At 44.2% G+C, this 21,112-nt stretch overlaps 1 protein-coding gene across 3 annotated transcripts in view; it reads right to left on the bottom strand.

Moving 5' to 3' along the window:
* The window catches only part of PPP2R2C (protein phosphatase 2 regulatory subunit Bgamma), a 193,241-nt gene that overhangs the window by 38,570 nt on the left and 133,559 nt on the right, over nt 1-21,112 (bottom strand). For all 3 annotated transcript variants that reach the window (XM_075857858.1, XM_075857866.1, XM_075857848.1), the window contains 2 exons: nt 8,625-8,722; nt 3,649-3,814 (listed from right to left, as the gene is read on the bottom strand). In XM_075857858.1, the coding sequence (XP_075713973.1) occupies nt 3,649-3,814; nt 8,625-8,722 (264 nt within the window). The remainder of the gene's footprint in view (nt 1-3,648; nt 3,815-8,624; nt 8,723-21,112) is intronic.

Here is a 21,112-nt window from a genome sequence, read left to right as displayed (position 1 = left end):
TATCTATCTATCTATCTCATATCTATCTATCTATCTATCTATCTATCTATCTATCTATCTATCTATCTATCTATCTATCTATCGAGCATCAGAGATAACACAAATAAATACTAACTGTACACTGCCCAATTTTACTTCCCCCGGGTGAATGGGCTAAAAGGCAGGTCACGTTGGGGGGGGGGGGGGGGGGTACTGAGTAGTTCCAGTTATCAGAAGAGTTAGCTATTGCCCAGAGAAGTTGCCTAATGTGGATAAATCATTTGAATAGAGTTCCGTCCTTTTTTATGGTGTTTACGACTCAGGGCGATCTAGGAAGGGCAGATGTCTTATTTGCTGTCAGTGTTGGTGAGGCATTTGCCTGTCTATGGCTCTTGCTATGGCACTAGTACTTTTCTTGATTCGCAACTGATCTAACCTAATTGAAAAAATGATGAAGAATCAACAAAAGTTTGCTTTAGTTTGCATCCGTTTCTTCAATCCATCAACTACTAACATGATTGCTAAAATGGAATGGGTGAATATCAATGCAAATAGATGCACTTGGTCATCTATTCGAGTACCAGTTGATTGACCAGTTGATCACGCTTCCATTGTTTCCACTGCTTCTTGATGGCCAGAATAGAGTAGAATGCTGCACTATTTTATCCAGAAAAAAAACCTCAGAAACCTGACAGACCAACTATAGTCAATGAGACTCGTTACATAACAAGCAGACAAAGAGGAAGTGCTGCCTCTGTCCATTCTTTGTCTGCTTGATATCCAGGACCGCGGACCAGGTCCAATTGAGGCGTGCACCCACTTGCAGTCCAGTGCTGTGGAATCTTTTCGTTTTGTCGTTACATAACAAGTCATAATGGATCCTTCGTGGCTCCTGTAAAAATGGTAGCCATGACACCAAATACTTTATCTATTTCCAGTAAAAAAGCAAAGTGATCAACCCAAATTTCCAACCAATCCAAGTATACTAAATATTTCTTGAAACCTATGCAAGTAACATGGAATTTAGGAAAAAATTTAATAAAAATTTATTTAAAGGGGCATTTTATGTCATATCGCTAGAAACTAAGGTCTTAATTAGAGCTGCAGCTCATACTGTATGTTCAGAGGACTGGTGGGGGTCCCTACCATGGAACCCCCTACTGATCAGGAAGTGATGGAATATCCTAGCAATATGCCATAAATTCTAATGGTGGAAAAAACTATTTTAATTTTGGAAAAAACATCCTGGAAATGTAATTTTTTTTATTACAGACATTGAATTTATGTCTCATATATATATATTGTTGCCGCATAATCCAGGTCTATTATAACGTGTTTGGTTTTGACCCTAAAGAGCAATAAAAATGTTTGCCGCTCTACATTTGGTTGGGCAGTACTTTTTTTTTCATCAATGTAACCATATGAGGTCTTGTTTATTGCAGGACAAGTTGTACATTTTTAGGAACCATTTTTGGGGAGTTTATTTTAAAAGGAACATGCATAAAATTACAAAAAACAATGTTGCTATGCAAGTTAATATGTTGCCGGGTCAGGTGGACTTGATAAAACTTAATTTTGGAATTCAATGGGAACATTCCCACTTAACATATTTAGGAATCGCTCTGGCTAGAGACCCAAATAATTCATACCTTAGTAACTACCCCAAAAAAAATGTTTCTATCAAATGTTTCTATCAAAAAACTATTAGGCTTGATTCACACGAGCATGTTACGTCCGTAAAGGACAGAACGTATTTTGGCCGCAAGTCCCGGACCGAACACAGTGCAGGGAGCCGGGCTCCTAGCATCATAGTTATGTACAACGCTAGGAGTCCCTGCCTCTCCGTGGAACTACTGTCCCGTACTGAAAACATGATTACAGTGCGGGACAGTTGTCCCGCAGCGAGGCAGGGACTCCAAGCGTCGTACATAACTATGATGCTAGGAGCCCGGCTTCCTGCACTGTGTTCGGTCCGGGACTTGCGGCCGAAATACGTTCCGTCCTTTACGGACTTAACATGCTCGTGTGAATCCAGCCTTAGAGGAATGGTCCAGATACCACATATCATGGATGGGCAGGCTCATTGCAGTTAGAATGACAATTCTACCCAAGATGCTGTATCTATTTAGGGCCCTTCCTGTAAAGGTTCCTCTTTATGCCATCTCACATATACAACAGGTAATAAACAAATTTATATGGGCGAATCGTGGTTCAAGGGTTAGTAAATCCAATTTGCTTCGCTCCACCTCTAGAGGTGGACTTAGCCTCCCAGACCTGAAATGATATTACTATGCCTCTCAAATCTCACAAATCGCCGCATGGAACTGTAATCCCAACACTGTAAAATGGGTCCTATTTGAATCTCTTACTACATCTCCATCTTCACTACGGGCGCTGATGTGGTCTCCAGAATTAAAATCCCACATTCTTGTCATAGACAATAGAATTATCAAATACTCCCTAACACTCTGGCTACTATGTTGGGATACATTTCAACTTATATTACATCCATCTTCTTTACAACCTTTATTACATAATCCTGATTTCACACCAGGACTACATCCGGAGGACTTTAAGTGGTGGACTTCATCAGGTCTCAATTCTTTATGTAAATTATGCAAAGATGGTAAACCCCTCCCTTTTGAGACCCTACATCAGGACCTTCAAATCCCTTTGCGGGGGCATTATAGATACCTACAAATTCACCACCTTCTTTCTGGATCTGCCTTTCTGCCACATGACTCCAGTTTAACTTTTTATGAAGCTACTATGGCCCACATATTGTGCTCCTGTCCAGTTGTACAGGCTAACTGGAAAAGAATAGAACGCCTAATTAACCCTAAATTAAATTTACAAGTCAAGTTATCTCCTTGGTCGGCGTTGCTGAACGCAGACATCTCGGATATACCTAAACAAAGCAGAAAATTTATTTCACATATTCTGTCTGCAGCAAAACGGACAGTAGCAATAAGCTGGAAATCCCTAACTATTCCATTTTTGAGGACACTGAACAAAATGAAAGAGATACATCAATTTGAGAGAATAGTCAGTAGTCTCGAAAACAGACCTCCGAAATGCGATACCCAATGGACAGGTTGGTCCTCGTAAATATTGCTTAGAGACGTGAATCACTTATACATGAAAGAACCACAAAACTTTGCTACAGATAGCCGCGCCAGGTTTAGATTGTTTTTGTTTTAAGTTTAATTCTCCCTTAATAACTACATGCACCTAGAACATGATGTTCAAACACCTCCTAGAGATAACCCTTTACTGAGTTCTAATACATAATACTCTAGGAAGAGATTACGCGTTTTTCACTAACACCATTCTTGTACATGTGTTTGAATGTATTGTTAAATTATAAACCACAAAAAACGGATTTATTTTTGTATTCAAGCTACATATATTTCAATATCAACCTATCTTGCAATGTTTCCCACTGACAATACTATCATAGCTCTGCGAAGCTATAAATGCTCCCGACTTGTGGGAATATATACTGATTTATCATGTCTTTTTATTGTCAAATAAAGAATTTAAAAAAAAATTAATATGGGCCATTGTGGAATTTCGCAGGTCTCCGTGGTGGAGAGCGCAGTACTTGTTAGCATCCTAATAAAGATTCTTCCCCTCTAGCACATGGAGGCAGACGATCTATGATCCTACCATTTGTTGACAGAAGGGAGTGGGCTGCATTCTGCTGGGGGAGCCATTTAATCTTGTTAATTTTTTCCTCTATTTCCAAGCTTTTCAAATAATCAAATTCGGGCTCGTGGCTCTGGAAAGTGCTGTACACATTGTATTCGCCCTGACTGCAGGGTTCATTCTTACACTGTAGAGGGGATAATAAGAACAATTCAATAGACGCACATTTTACCATTGATGATACATATTGTACATCAAACCTACAGAAGACTTTATAGCCACAACCAGTGTAAGAGATTTAAAATATACATTTTATTAAATTCATTAAAATCTACAGTAACTAATAAACAATGAATACAACAGATAGCCAGGTCAGGCTGGGTATACACAACAGTTAGGCCTCATGCACACGAACGTGTTTTTGCGTCCGCAATTCAACCGCAAAAATGAGAATGAATTGCGGACTCATTTATTTTTATGGGCCCATGCACACAACCGTGGTTTCCACAGTCCGTGCATTGGCCGGGAGCCTGGACAGCAAAAAAATAGGACAAGTCATTATACGGTCCGGATTTGCGGTCCGGGCTCATTGAAATCAATGTGTGTGCGGTCCTTGAATTGCGGACTGCCGCGGATGACACTCCACGGCCGTCTGTGCTGTAGTCACGGGCCGTGCGCACGGCTACGGCCGTGTGCATGAGGCCTAACTGTGCCAAAATTGGGGCTATAAATACAGTATAAAAAATACAACTAGCCTGATATCACAAATGTGAAGATTTAATTTATATGCATACAGTACTTATAGCAAAAAGTTTTTAGATATGCTAAGTAGCCTAAGGATCGACACTTAGGCCAGGTTTACATTGATTGTTTTTTCCCAGATGAATTTGTTTTGTTCAACACTAGTGAAACCCCCACATCAGCGGTGAGTAGTTAAAAAATATGAATTTTCGGTCACAGAGAATTTTTTTAAATCGCATTTTTTTTTACATATTTTACACATTTTTAAAAAAATTGTACCTCCAAAAAAAACAAAACTTTCCATAAATCAACAGTACAAGCGAAGATAAGAAAAAAAATAACTCTTTCTCCATTTATCAGACTCCTTTCCTGCTCCTCCGTGCCTTCTTAGAGGGAGTTCACACAGAGTTTTTTGACGCGGAAACTCTCGGAAAACGCGCCAAAAAACGTCAGAAAACGCCTCCCCTCCCATTGATTTCAATGTGAGGCAGAGGCGCTTTTTCCCCGCAAGTAGTAAAAACCGCTCGCGGGAAAAAGAACCGACATGCCCTACGTCTCTGACCTCCCATTGACATCAATGGGAGGCAGAGAAAGCGTTTTTCGCTGCGTTTTTTGCGATTAAAGGCCGCGGGCGGAAAATGCGGCAAACGGCGTGCAGGCAGATAAAATCTGCCTCAAAATTCCAGAGGGAATTTTAAGGCACATTTTTCTGCCTGCAAAAAAACTCTATGTGAACAAGGCCTTAAAGGGGTTTTCGAAAATTAAAAAATTGATGGCCTGAAATTAGAATAGCCCATTAATATCAGATTGGTGAGGATCCGACTCTCTGCTAGATCTGCTGTTTGACGTCACTGTGACACTCAGATGAGTGCTGCTTCCCCTTAATTGTTTACATAACTCTTTACACCTGCACATTTAGTAGCGGCTGTGCTGGGTATTGCAGCTTTTTCCCCATACACAGCACATCTGCAACTAAATATATGGCATGCAGGTGTATGGAGAAATGTAAACAATGAAGAGGCCACAGCTCTAGCCCAAGTGCCAGAGACACTTAAAATAGCTAATTTGGCGGGGGTGCAAAGTCGAACCCCACCAATTTCATATTGATGGCCTATCCTAAGGATAGGCCATCAATAATGTAATCTCAAAAAAAACCAACTTTAACTGTTCTCTCACTCTGAATTCACTGATAAAATCAGTACAGAAGAAGAGATGGATTATTAGCTTCACTGAGAGATCAGGGTACAGCTTTTTCCCATAGAAGTCTATGGAGAGGGGAGAGGGAGCAGTGCTGCACTCACAGCTACGCTGCTCCTTACTGCTGTATAATGTCCTGCATGCTGCTGCTGCTTGTTTATGGGCCTAAAGTGGAGAAAAGGAATTCCTTTGTATGTTGTTTATGGGAGACATCATAGCAGCTAGTCTTCTGCTTCTTCCTCCCATCTCCATAGACTTCTATGGGCAACTGTAACCTTATCTCAGTGAATCTGAATATCTATCTCCTCTTCGATGTATGAATTTTTATCAGTGAAATCTGTTTGAGTGAACAGTTAAGGAGGTGGTTGTGAGGGGGGAGGGGAGGAAAGGAGTCTCATAAGTGGAGAAAGAGGCATTTTTATGTAATAAGATATAACACAAAGTTTGTTATCTTTGCTTGTACTTTTGTTTTATGGAAAATGGTTTATTGTCAGAGGTACACTTTAACATTTTCGTTTATTGTTTTTATCTGTTAGTCCACACTTAACTAAATTGGTGCAGAAAATTTCTGCAGCATTTCCGTTAAAACTAGCAGACATTCTGCTGCTGAAAAACCGCTTTCTGCGTTTTTTACTACTGAAAATGGTGCAGATTTTGCTGTGTTTTTTTCAATGCTAGGAGATGGTGAGTGACATCTCCTCTGAAAAACGCAGCAATTCAGTCCACTTTCCGCAGCAGGAATTGACATGCTGCGGTACAAAAAATACGCAACGAGGGTCAATTTCTGCTCGGACATTTTACACAGCGTGTGGATGAGATTTGTTAAATCTCACCCACTTTGCTGCTACTGTATTCTGCTGCGTATTTTCTGCCCACAATTCCGGATGGAAAATACCCAGCAATTCTGCTACGTGTGAACAAGCCCTTACCCATACCTCACAACTTTCAAGTATCTCAAAGAGGGACAACCGATGCGGCGCCAACATGAAGTATAATGCCGCCATAGCTGCCACCATACAGTATACTGCAGAATAGATGCACCCATACAGTATAATGCCCACACATATGCCTCCATACAGTATAATACCCACACAGATTCTCCCATGCAGTATAATGCCCATACAGATGCCCCCATGCAGTATAATGCACAAACAAATTCCCTCATACAGCATAATGCCCCATAGCTGCCCCATGCAGCATAATGCCCCCATAGCTGCCCATAGAGTATAATGCAACCCATACAGTATAATGCCCACACATATGTCCCCATACCGTATAATGCTCCCATAGCTGCCACATACAGTATAATGCCCCATAGCTGTCCCATTCAGCTTAATGACCCCAAAGCTGCCCCCATATAGCTTAATGTCCCCATAGCTGCCTCCATACAATATAATGCCCCCTAGTGACCCAGTGCCCATGTAGATAGCACCACAGCGTCCCCTGTAGATAGTGCCCCTATATAGGGCCATAGTGCCCCTATATAGTGCCACACCTTCCTTGAAAATAGTGCCACCCCCCTGTAGATAGCGCCAATGGGACTCCCTCTAGGAGCGGAATCCCCAGCCAGATTCCGCTCCTAGAGGGAAGCCCTAATGTCACTGTCCAAATATAGAGTGACCTCAGGGCTTTCCTCTAGGAGTGGAATCCCCAGCCAGATCATCGGCAACGGGGATTCCATTTAAGGAGCAGCCACTGATGTCAGTGTCCATATATGGACACTGGCTTAAAGTAGCACTGTGCCCAGGGAGTCCTCGGCGAGTGGAGGAGCTCCCTCTGCTCCTTCGCTCTGAACTAATTCTGAAGCAGGGAGCTGATAGTTCCCTGCTTGAGAATTGGGTTCAACTATATCTGTGTCCTGAGGACGCAGATACAGTTGACAGCGGGACATTACCCCAGCCACCCTGGACATCGGGACACCGCCCGAAATGTGGGACTGTCCTGCTGAATCCGGGATGGTTGGAAGGTATGCCCTTACCCCTGGAGGTCATGGAAGCAGAGAATGCATGATGTGTCTTTTGCCGACATAGGCCTATATAACAAGACGGGATTGTCCAAAGTAGACAACCTGTAACGACGGGGGTAGGGAAACGAACAAGTGAGCCCTAATCTACCCGCCACTCTGTCCCTGCCTACTTGCAACGACCCGCCCTAGGCGACGGGGTACAACTGGGCGGCGGTCCCTACGCTCAGTAAGTGCACGAGACAAACATACAAGGGAATACAAAGCAAAGGGAAAGGGGCAGTTGCCCACGGAAACACCGTGAGCAACCAGAGTGGTGAACGAGCCAAGTCAAACCAGGAGAGCACGAGGTACCAAACGCAGAGAAGGAGAGTAGTCAGTAAGCCAGGGTCAGTATGGAGCAGGATCAAATAGTTAGGAGCTGTAGCTGGGCCAGGAAACCACACGAAAAGAATCACAAGCAAAGGAGGAACAGGAAAGGCAGGTATAAATAGACAGAGGGCGGGAGCTAGCTCCGTCTGGCCAGGCTGCGATAGGCTCTCCCACTCCTAAGCCTGCCATCTTGAGTGGTGGAAGATGGAGTCAGTCTCAGAGACGTAGATTCAGGTGCAGACTGATTACCTATGGGAGTTAACCCCGAAGCTGTGCCTGGCAGATCCTTTACACAACCATTTAGAAGCCCCTTGTAAACAAAGGACTGTCAGAAGGGCACTACCTTTAGGCCTAGTTCGCACAAAGTTTTTTGACAGGCAGAAAAAAATCTGTCTCGAAATGTCATCAGGTACAGCGCAGTAACATGCAGTAGGTATGTCACATGACCCTAGTAGCTCCATTTACTAATTACGACAATTTGACTGGAGTTTCACTTTAAGTTCTGGCGTTTTAGTAGTTAGGATCGGGGTAGCACACCCCTAGCATTATGTGCCAATAACCTTGCACATGGTGAGAAGAAGCCATAAATACATACCAAGGCCACAAAGCAGTTTACATTTGTAAATGGATAAAACATGTGTATGTAGCAGGGCAGAGTTTGTCCGGTATAACAATACTATCTCAGAATACCTGTACTAGGTAAACTAAGATATCGTACACATACCTCTGGTTCTCGTTGGAATATTACAACACGACCCCCCTTGTCCCCGGTTGCCAGCAGCTCTCCAGTGTGATTAAACTCAACTGTAGAAATGATATCAGCTGGAAGAGAAAAACACCAGAAATACAGCATTAATAGTGATATATCCGGTATATAGCCAAACACTGAATTTGTGTATAAAATACCTGAAACTGATATGAGTTTATACATTAGAGTTTCACTCTTATTCTATAAATAATTTAAAGAGGACCTGTCAACTCTCCTGACCTGTCTTCTTTTTTTTTTTTTTTTAGTAAATACTTGTATTCTCCACAATATAACAATTCTTGAGCATTTTTTTCTTATAAGTCTGTGTTGTGCCATTCCTCTGTTATCCCGCCTAGAAATATATTATTAAATTGACAACTGGGTGGTACCAGTTGGGGGTGTGACAGTCTGACACTGTCCAATCAGTGCTGACACAGTGAGACTGTATAGGGACACGCCCCTTTGACAATGGAAATGGTAACACCCAGTTGTCAATTTATTCATAAATTTCCATGAGCAATAACAGAGGAACGGTACTACGCAGAGTTTTAAGGAAAGATTCTCCAGCATTGTTATTTCATGGGGAAAACAAATATTTATTAAAATAGACAGTTCAGGAGAGCTGACAGTTTCCCTTTACAATGGATTCTCTGCTTTAGACAGCCTCTTCTTATAGTCCCCATTAGTATATACTTAAAGGGGAACACCCATCTAAAAATGTTATGGCATCTGATTGGAGGTCCCTTCTGAATGGGGCTATGTTGTAGTTCTCTGCACAGCGGGTGGCAGGGAGCTTCACTGTTGCAGGGAAATACAGAGAAGGAGCTATAGCACTAGTGTTGAGACTCCCTTAGGCCTTATTTAGACGAGCGTAGTTCACGTCCGTGATACGAGCGTGAAAATCACGCGCGTCGCACGGACCTATGTAACTCAATGGGGCCGTTCAGACATTCCATGTTTTTCACGCAGCGCATGTCCGCTGCGTAAAACTCAGGACATGTCCTATACTTGAGCGTTTTTCGCGCATCACACACCCATTGAAATCAATGGGTGCGTGAAAATCACGCGTGGCACACGGACGCACTTCCGTGTGCTGCGCGTGATTCGTGCAACAGTTGTTTAAGTTGTGAAGGCAAAAATAAAAGCACCTCCTTCATTTCTGTTTCTAAACATAAAAACAGAGTATTATAACGATGCCATATGTGTGAAAATCACACAGCCACACACCAAACACTTATGACACACGGAAATGCAACGCGCAAAAAACGCACACGTTCGTGTGAATTTCGCCTTATTGTGAGGATTTGAAAGATTCGTGGTCGGACTCCAACAATCAATAAGTGATGACATATCCTAGCGACATGTCATCACTTACTCTCAAGGGAATATCTAACTAATAAAAGGTGCCAATTTAATTTCCTCTATTAGCTAAAACTAAGGGGGCAATTTATTAAGAATGGCGTTTCATATGCCAGTCCTAATAGAAAGAAAAAGTGGAGTAAACTGCGACATATTTATTAAGATGTGAAAGCCTCTTAATAAATGTGTTGCACTCTTCAGCCGAGCCTTGCGCTACTATTGTGGTGCAACAACTGCGGCGGTGTGTTATACATTCCCCCATAAAATAAGAAAAATACTCACCTCACCGCTCCTCTTCTCCCCTCCGACTCCTCATCCTTCTAGCGCGGCTCATACAATGTCCTGATGCTGAGCAGTGTCAGGTCCTTATATGCTATGCAGAACTCAATGTCATCAGTGCTGTGTCGCATACAACGTCCTCATGCTGCCCGGCATCATTATGTTGTATGAGCTGCACTGGAGTAATGAGGGAGCTGGAGAGGAGAAGAGGAGCGGTGAGGCGAGTATTAATGTATTTTTTTCAAATTATTTAAAGAGGTTTTCCCATGAGAGATATTTAAGAAATATCCGCAGGATATGTCTTAAATGTCAGATAGATGCGGGTGCCACCTCTGGGTCCCACACCGATCTCTAGAATGGAGCCCCTTAACCCCCGTTCCAGCTTTGTCTGAGCTCGCTGCCTGACGGCCATTTCCTGGTTATATGGTCGGGAGTTACGAAAACAGCATAGCTCGCTGAGCTACGCTGTTTCCGTAACTCCCATAGTAGTGAATAGTAGTTACAGAAAAAGTGTAGCATGGGAGCTACTCTGTTTCCGTAATTACCATTCAGTTTTATGGCGCTTACGGTATCAGCGTAGCTCAGCGAGTTATGCTGTTTTCGTAACTGATGACCATACAACACAGAGCGGCAGAATGGTGTTTAGGGGGCCCTGTTCTGGAGATACTTGCGGGTCCCAGAAGTGAGACCCGCAACTATCTGACATTTTTGACAAATCCTGTGGATATGTCATAAATGTCTCTCATGGGAAAACCCCTTTAACTGTCCAATGGAGGTGCTGGGGGATGTTCTGATTGGGGGAGACAAGGTACAATGCTCAGTGCGGGCCTCTACCTTGCTATGCCCCATAGAGTGAAATCTATGCCAGCCAGAATGTGGTGTAGATTTCTACTATAATTTACACCAGTTTTCTAACATAAATTATAATAAATTTGTTGGGCTGTGGTGGCCATGCCCCCTTTCCCAGAGGCCACACTGCGACTTATGGGCTTTTTTTTTCTGTGCCAGAAAACTGGTGCAGATAGGATGATGACTTGCCCCCTACGAGTTGTGTTAAACAGATCAATAATATACATAGGTGCCCTGTAGTGCTTCATTTTTTCTTAAACACAGATACACACATTCATAGCTGGAGCCACCCTAGGGCCAATTTCATGTGAAGCTTGTTTTTGAAGCATGAGGTGAATACACAGTACCTTGTCCATGGTAATATCGGTAAATGCAGTTGTTAACCTGGACATATTTAAGAACTATATATTTGCCAAAGTGCAAGTTAATGTTCTTAGTAGATTTTGATAAAAATGTGACCCTGCAATACAGTGTATAAATAAATAATACATCCAGTGTACAGATAAATATTGCCTTAAAGTCTTCCTATAATGCCCAAATAAGCTAATAATGGCAGGATATTTCTACAAAGTGCTCAGCTAAAAATACAGTAGGCTTCGTTCACATCTGTGTCGGGACTCCGTTCATGGGTTCCATCGGAGCTTTCCGTCAGGGGAACCGATGAACGGAATCCAAATTGTAACAATAGGTTTCCGTTTGCATCACCATTGATTTCATTGGTGATGGATCCGGTGCAAATTGTTTCCGCTTGTGTAAGGGTTCCGTCGTTTTGACGGAATCAATACTGTAGTCGACTGCGCTATTCATTCCGTCAAAACAACGGAACCCTTACACAACGGTGACAAACAGAAACCATTTGCACTGGATCTGTCACCATTGAAATCAATGGTGATGTAAACAGAAACCTATGGTTTCCGTTTGTTTCAGTTTGGTTTCCGTTCATAGGTTCCCATGACACAAAGCTCAGACGATGTGGACGAAGCCTTACCCAGTTAGCGCTATAGAGTGCCCAGATAAATAGCACAAATATTGCCGAGGAAGTGCTACGTTGCTCAGGTAAATAGTGCCACACATATTGTCCATCTAGTGAATAGATAGATCAGCAATATACTGCACAGATATTACATACAGTATAGTGTCTAGTGCCTCCATAACAGAGTCAGCCGCCCACAGTGCTTCCATAACAGTGATATCCACAACACACTACATTTACCTTCCTGCACTGGTTCTTAACTTTGCTAGATGCATCCAGTCAAAACTAGTGATGTTTCAAATGACACATTACTATGACCCCTGGTGTGTTTTAAGTCCATTTTCCTATGACCCATTATCAAAATACATAAAAAATAGATGATAGATGCATTTGCAGTGAACTGTAACTGGCTTGGGTAGCTCTTCCTCATATTACAGTCATAGAGGGTTAGGCGGAGGGTCCAGGTAAAGGTTTTGTACTAGGATCCAGAAGCCATGTCTCTGGATTCCCCTCCCCTATATTGGATAAATATCTCTCTATATGGGAAGGGGATGATTATTAGATAGACTGTCAAGTTGAACCTTCTTTAATAAGTTATAATAAAATATGGTGGCCTGTAATAAGTGGCGTTATATTCTTCCTTAACGGTATGATATATGGCAGCTGGTAACATGAAGGTGGATGGATAACGACACTCAAGATAAAAGGAAGCAGCTCATGTTAATTAGACACAAAGCATCGTCTGATGGCGCATTACAGATCTCAATTCTCATTCTCTGAAGGACGGAAGCCTGAAACATCTGCAGTTATTCTCCGCTGAGATGTCATTTGCCATTCACAATGTTAAACAAAGACTGAAAATCAAGGATGAAAAGTAAAGACTCATAAAATATGTTTCTGTCAGTGCTCTGGTTTTATTTTAGGATGTTCCGTCACATCTACTCATTATTAGAGAGCTGCAATTTCTATTTTCGCATTAAACCCACTTCCCAATGAAACCGATTCAGCTGTTTCTAAGTTGTCTTGGTCTCTTAAACGATAACAATGTCACGGAGCCCGTGGAATATGACTGTCACTGGGCCAGCAGGGCGCAGTGTGAACCCACCTTGTCACCAAGGGATTTTACTTAGGGCTACTCCGGGAAGCGTAGTCTAAGGGAACCCCTGGTCTTCACCTTTTAACCCCTGTACGGTGATGTGGATTTCGCTGCAGGTGAACCCCCGGGTCGCTTCCCCCAGAGTAGTCTCCCTTTGCGGGACCCTACACAAACCAAAAATTAACCACATATATAGACACGCTGGAACATATATACTGCACATACATAAAGACAGACATTTAGGCATACAGGCAAATATACATACAAACATTCTGGAATATATACATACAGGTAAATATATAGATGTACAGACACATATACACACACACACACACACACACACACACACACACACACACACACACACACACACACACCGGCTGATAAATATACAGACAGGAACATATACAAATAAATAAAAGGCACATATATACAAGCACAAAGACACATACACAAACAGACCCATATATACCCACAGAGGCACATATATAACCAGTACAGATAATGTCGTAGATTTCATGTGCAGCCCTATGTAACACCACAGATAACACACAGTAATAACTGAGTACAGATAATGTAGTAGATGTTGCCTGCAGTCCTATGTAACACCACAGATAATACAGTGATAACTCTCTGAGTACAGATAATGTAGTAGACGTTATCTGCATTCCTATGTAACACCGCTGATAACACAGTGATAACTCTCTGAGTACAGATAATGTAGTAGACATTACCTGCAGTCCTATGTAACACCACAGATAACACAGTAATAGCTCTCTGAGTACAGATAATATCGTAGATGATAACTATACCCACAGACACACACACACACACACACACACACACACACACACACACACACACACACACACACACACACACAGAGGCATATATATAAGGGCAGCAGGGTATATAAGGGGCAGCAGGGTATATAAGTGGCAGCAGGGTATATAGGGGCAGCAGGGTATATAGGAGGCAGCCGGGTATATAGGGGCAGCAGGGTATATATAGGAGGCAGCAGAGTTTATAGGGGGTAGCAGGGTATATAGGAGGCAGCAGGGTATATAGAAGGCAGCAGGGTATATAGGCGGCAGCAGGATATACAGGGGCATCAGGGTATATAGGAGGCAGTACAGATATCTTTGTTTTATCTACTTTAATATTGAACACACTTTTACAAAGAGACATAAACACATGCAGACACACACACATACACACACACACACACACACACACACACTGTAACATATACACATACAAACACAGAGACACATACTGTATATACAGAGACACATACTGTATACACACACACACACACACACACACACATAAACACACACACACACACACACACACAGAAACACACAGAAACTCACCATCTCTCCACGCTGACAGGACCACAGGCTTCGTGCAGGATGGGCTGTGGACTGGGCTTCCTCCTCTGCTCCTCGGCTATTTACTCCGTGTGTGTAACTAAGAACAGAGCAAAGAGTAGAGGCAGAGCCCAGTGGCGCCCCCTACATGCTTGGAGGAGGCAGCGCCCTGTGCGCTCGCACACCCCTAAGGCCGGTCCTGGTTACGGGTAACGTAGTTGACGGTCAGGGCTGGCGGTAGAGGTTAGTCACGGAAAGCGTAACGAATGGTTAGGGCAGATGACAGAGGTTCGTCACAGAAAACGTAGCAAATGGTCAGTGCAGACGAGAGGTTCGTCACGGAAAGCGTAGCAAATGGTCAGGGCAGACGACAGAGGTTTATCACAGAAAACGTAGCAAATGGTCTGGGCAGACGACAGAGGTTCATCGCCGAAAGCATAGCAAATGGTCAGGGCAGAGATTTGTCACGGTAAACGTAGCAAATGGTGAGGGCAGGCTCAGATGTTCAGAAAACAGGCAAAGGTCAATTCACAGAAATCAGAAAAAAGATCGCAGGGGTACTCTAGGAACACTGAGGAACACTAGAAAGCAAATTGCTCTGGCTATGAGTACCAGAAAGGGAGGCCTTTTAATAGAGGGTCAGGTGAGAGATTTGAATATTGGCTTGCTCTTTAAGAAAACAAGGGTCAGCACATGCGCACTGGGACCCAGCATGGAACGTCGGCGGAGAGATCAGCTGCCGGATGCCAATGATGAGCAGTGTTGACCAAGATGCTGGGAACAGGTATGGAAACGGCGACGAAGGACAGGGGGCCACCCATCTGAGCGAAGTGATCTACCAACGGGCCTGCCCCTTAGGAGTGAAGAAAGAGTGAAGCAATGATAAATTTCTTTGAGTCGAGTAATCCAATGATCCTAAGGGCCAGCCACTGAGGTTCACAATGTACCTTGCGGCGCTATCCGTCACCTTTCACAATAACTCTCTTTCGCCCTGAGTCGGTGGCCAATGATAATCAGGCACGCCTAAGACACCACCAAACGTGGCAGCAGGTAAGGTGTATAATTGTTCTTTGTCCATACACAAGTTCAATGCTTTTTCAATCACTCTGCCCTCACTTAGCCTGCCTGCTCCAACGCCATAGATTCCTAATTTGCTTCAAAAGTTCATAAGATACTTCACAACGGTTACTAATTACAGAAAGTGTTCTTACTTCCCTCAGGTCCAAGGACACAGGCTGTCGACAGATAATAGCGGTGGGTGCACAGGAGCTGAATGGGTATTGACCCCACGTAAGCCAAACAAATACTATCTTCCCGGGGAGTAGTATAGGGATGCGCTGTGTGGAGCTTTCCAATAATCAGGCGCTAGATCAGAGACACCCTGTAGGTAGGTTCTCGTTGCGTTCAGCGTAATAAGATAACACAGCCTCTTGGTTAACTATTTACTAAAGGCAAAACATGACAGGGTATTTTCTTGGTGGTGCGGGCAGTACTACTGAGGTTGGGGACGTCGATCCCGCTGGAGTCCCCCTGAGAGAGGTTGTGCCAAACCCCCACATTACCAGCGCTTTGGTACACGTGCGCCTCTGACAGTCACGGTGGGAGCTACCCACTACCGCCAGAAGAGCCCTAAAGTAAGAGCCACTCTCTCGGCCCTTGGTTGCGTCGTGGGAGTTAGTGGACTATCCGGGCCTACAGGCACCACCATGGGTCCCTGCGATGCTAATCACTACCTTTCGTGGCAAAACTCTCTCTCCCTCATGCGGCGGTGGTAGTGACCGGGACACCTAAGACGCAACCAAGCAGACATGTGACGAGTGTAGTTTATTCAGCAGTCCTTACGATAAGTCCCAAGTGAGTCTATGTCACTCTGCCCTGCTTTTCTACCCGCACCCACTTCACAATGGTGCATTCACTTTAACAGTAAAACATGCTTCACAGCGACAGATATGCAGGCAATATTCTCACTTGACACTAGCCCAAGGACGCAGGCAACTGTTGCGCACTAGTGAACGTGTGTGGTGGCCACAGGGTATTGTCCCACCGCTGTTTGCTGGTTACTTTCAGGGACAGCGTGGCAGGGAAGCCGGTGGTCTAATCAGGAACAGGGACGACTGATAATAATGGAAAAATGTTTTGTTCTGCTGCAGGACACTGCAAATGCCCAGTGCCTTAGTCCTATATGGTGCTTCCTGACTTGTGGTACCTCCTGTTCTCTGCTGAGCTCTCTTTGTCCGTCTCTCTCTCTATCCTTCAGATGGCTCCCTCTGGCTCTGTCCTGCTTCTCACGATCGGCTCCCTTCCCTTTTCCACACACCCCTCTCTCCCCAAGATGGCTTCCTCTCTCTCCTCACACGCTCTCTTCCCACTCCTCCCGCTCTTGCGCCCAACTGCCGTTCCGCCCCCTCACCGGGAGACGGCATGACGGACCCTTCACTCCGCCCGCCCTATACAGAGCCGACGGAGACTTCACTCCGTCGTTCTGTGTAGGAGCGTGCACGTCATGACGCACGCAGTCACCATAGTCATTGCCATGACGACAACAACGCTCCGTCGCTACACTCCGGAGCTATCTGCCAACAGTGTCCTGTGTGGGAGCGTGTGAGTCATGAGTGCGCGGCGTCCTCAACACCGTCACCATGACTACAACACCGCTCCTTTTGCTCGGTAGCTGAGCTCCTGAGCTAAGGTGCATGTGTCCTTGCGCTGTGCTTACAGTAATATGCAAGGAGGGTGTTAACCACCCTTACACTCTGCTAGAGATTTCTAATGACTCCATGCACATTAACGCTTCTGTGCAATGCAATGATCCTTCCCCTGTTACCAGGTACTTTCTATAGGTGTTGAGGTGAACACACCATGAATGCAGCCAGACCTCTCCTTTACTTCTGCTTCTAACTCTTCCTCCTCAGGTTCGCTGGCTCCACTACTGTCCAAGTCTTGTTTCTGGTGGGCTCTCTGTCTCTCTTGGTCTTATCTACTCCCTCACACTGATTATGGCCTTTCTTCTCACGCTCCTTTCCTCTTCCGCTCTCCCATCCCTTTGCCCCAAATCTATTCTCCCCCCGCTCCCACCCCTCCGCTCCCCCTGTGCCTCCCCTCCCCTGGCGTGATGTCACGACGTTTCCCATCGTTCCGCCCACCTTCCCTATCACAGAGCCGTCAGAGACCTCACTCCGTCGCTCTGTGTAGGAGCGTGCATGTCACGACACACGCAGTCACCATAGTCGTTGCCATGACGACAACAACTCTCCGTCGCTACACTCCGGAGCTATCTGCAAACAGTGTCCTGTATAGGAGGCTACATACAACAAGAGGGGTGTACATCCCCTTACATCTCCCCCTTTTCGTTATTGAGTGCAGTACCCAGCACTTACATAGTTACATAGTTACATAGTTACATAGTTACATAGTTAGTACGGCTGAAAAAAGACACATGTCCATCAAGTTCAACCAAGGGAAGGGAAAAGGGAAGGAAAAATTTCTACACATAGGAGCTAATATTTTTTTGTTCTAGGAAATTATCTAACCCTTTTTTAAAGCCATCTACTGTCCCTGCTGTGACCAGCTCCTGCGGTAGGCTATTCCATAAATTCACAGTTCTCACTGTAAAGAAGCCTTGTCGCCTCTGCAGCTTGAACCTTTTTTTCTCCAGACGGAGGGAGTGCCCCCTTGTTTTTTGAGGGGGTTTTACAAGGAACAGGATTTCACCATATTTTTTGTATGTGCCATTAATATATTTATATAAGTTAATCATGTCCCCCCTTAGTCTTCTTTTTTCAAGGCTAAATAGGTTTAATTCTTTCAATCTTTCCTCATAACTTAAATTCTCCATGCCCCTTATTAGCTTCGTTGCTCTTCTTTGTATTTTTTCCAACTCCAGGGCATCCTTTCTATGAACTGGAGCCCAGAACTGAACTGCATATTCTAGATGAGGCCTCACTAATGCTTTGTAAAGTGGCATTATTACATCCCTGTCCCGCGAGTCCATGCCTCTTTTAATACACGACAATATCCTGCTGGCCTTTGAAGCAGCTGATTGACACTGCATGCTGTTATTGAGTTTATGATTTACAAGTACACCCAGATCCTTCTCAACAAGTGAATCCGCCAGTGTAGCGCCCCCTAGGACATATGATGCATGCAGGTATAAGCACTATACTTCATAGTCTTGCAGATAAGTCAGTTACGATTACATCTCTGTGGATAACGTAGCCCGGGATCCACATTGGGTTGATACCAAGGATTCTGTTGGTTTGGCAAATCTCTTGTTGGCGGTTCGCTTGGTTGGAGCAGTCCATCTCGACGTCCGTCGGTGGAGGATCTCCCCTCTCCTCCTGTTTTGGCAAGGCAACAGAGTCACTCCGGAGATATCTGCTGATAGTGTCCTGGATATAACGCTACATATAACAGGGGTGGTGTACATCCCCCATACACCACCGCAGTCCCATGAAGACCTGGAAAATGTACACTGATTCTTAAAGGCTATGTACATCTTTGAAATATATATATATATATATATATATATATATATATATATATATATATATATATATATATATATATTCATTTATTTATTTATTTTTAATAAAAATGTCAGTGTGTTTTGTGCAACTTTCTAATTACTTTTTATTAAAAAAATTATTTACTTTTTGAGATACAGCTGCTTTGTATCCTGTATACAGAGCAGCTTTATTGTGCGCTGAGACCTGAATCTGTCAGGTTAGCAGCACTGACGGGTTCAGTGACAGCGGGTCCTGTGCGTCTCTGACACGCAGGATCCACCTGTTACCGATCACATCTAAGTTATGAACTTAGATGTGATCGATAACAGATCGATAACACGCATGACCCGCTAACACTGAACCTCTCAGTGCCTGACGGATACAGGTTTCAGTGCTGGATACAGCTGCTCTGTATACAGGATACAAAACAACTGTATCTTCAAAAGTTAAACTAATTTTTAATAAAAAGTATTTTGAAAGTTGTACAAAACACACTTTAATTTTTTTTTAAAACGATGTTTCTATAAATTAAAGAGAATGGCCTGCCATTCATCACAATATACTAGTCACTAAACAGTGTTTGACCAGTAGAGGGCAATCAACTATCAAGCCACCACTGCTGATTGCATAGCACAGAGTTTCCCAACCTTTTCAGGCTCGAGTCACCACTGGAGAAAAAAAAATTTCCTCAGGGCACCCCTACCAAAGATTGTTTACAAAACGACCAAAAAAACGGCTAAAAACAAGCACTTCACTCTTAGGGTATGTTCACACAGCGTTTTTTTGTAAGGCAGAAAAAAAAATATGCCTCAAGCATCCTTTAGGAATTTTAAGGGCAGATTTTTAATTGACCGCGTTTTTCGACGCTTTTTTTTTCCGCTGTGTTTTTTGCCCACATTTTTTTTTAAGCCGTTGAAGCTAATGCAAAAACCGCAGGCAAAAAAAGCACCAAACGAGCGCCGCAGGTATTTTCTGCCTCCTATTTCAATGGGAGGTCAGAGGCGGAAATCTCTCAAAGACCATCAGGCCCCTACTCCTAGTAAAATGACCATCAGCCCCCCACTCACAGTAAAATGATCATCAGCCCCCCACTCACAGTAAAATAACCATCAGCCCCCACTCACAGTAGAATAACCATCAGCCCCCCACTCACGGTCAAATGACCATCAGCCCCCCACTCAGTAAAATGACCATCAGCCCCCCACTCACAGTAGAATAACCATCAGCCCCCACTCACAGTAGAATAACCATCAGCCCCCCACTCACGGTCAAATGAGCATCAACCCCCCAGTCATTGTAAAATGACCATCAGCCCCCCACTCAGTAAAATGACCATCAGCCCCCCACTCACAGTAGAATAACCATCAGCCCCCACTCACAGTAGAATAACCATCAGCCCCCACTCACAGTAAAATGACAATCAGACCAACACTCACAGTAAAATGACAATCAGACCCACACTCACAGTAAAATGACCATCAGCCCCATCACAGTAAAATGATCATCAGCCCCCTCAAGTAAAGTGACCATAAGCCACCCCCCAGTAAAGAGACCATCAGTCTCAGTCCCCCAGTAAAGTGACCATCAGCCTCCCACTCGCAGTAAAATGACCATCAGCCCCATCACAGTAAAGTGACCATAAGCCTTCCACTCACAGTAAAATGACCATCAGTCCCCCCAGTAAAGAGCCATCAGCCCCCCTTGTAGACACTAAAGCGCCTAGGGAAAGTGTCAGGGACTGCGAGGGGTTAAAGAAAGGATGGAACGTTTAAATAATGCCCAGGACCAGGATTGGTGAACAAGGGGTAAGAGGGGCGTGGTCAAGAAGATATAAGGCTGGGGTTTGGGGCAGAACACCCTCTTACCTTCAAGCTGCAGCGGGAGAAACATCCTTCGTTTGGAGCTGGAAGATTCGGAGCGTTTCCTGTCCGTTTCGGTGGACGTTCCTGTACAGATGGCAGAGGATCTTTTGCGGCAGGTGGCACAGCGGGTGGCCTTGGAGGGGCCCGCCTGGCTGGAATCCCTGTTGG

The sequence above is a fragment of the Rhinoderma darwinii genome, chromosome 1, assembly GCF_050947455.1.
Source record: "Rhinoderma darwinii isolate aRhiDar2 chromosome 1, aRhiDar2.hap1, whole genome shotgun sequence".
NCBI lineage: Eukaryota > Metazoa > Chordata > Amphibia > Anura > Rhinodermatidae > Rhinoderma > Rhinoderma darwinii.
Note: the sequence above shows the minus strand (reverse complement) of the source record. Positions and strands in the feature narration are given on the sequence as shown.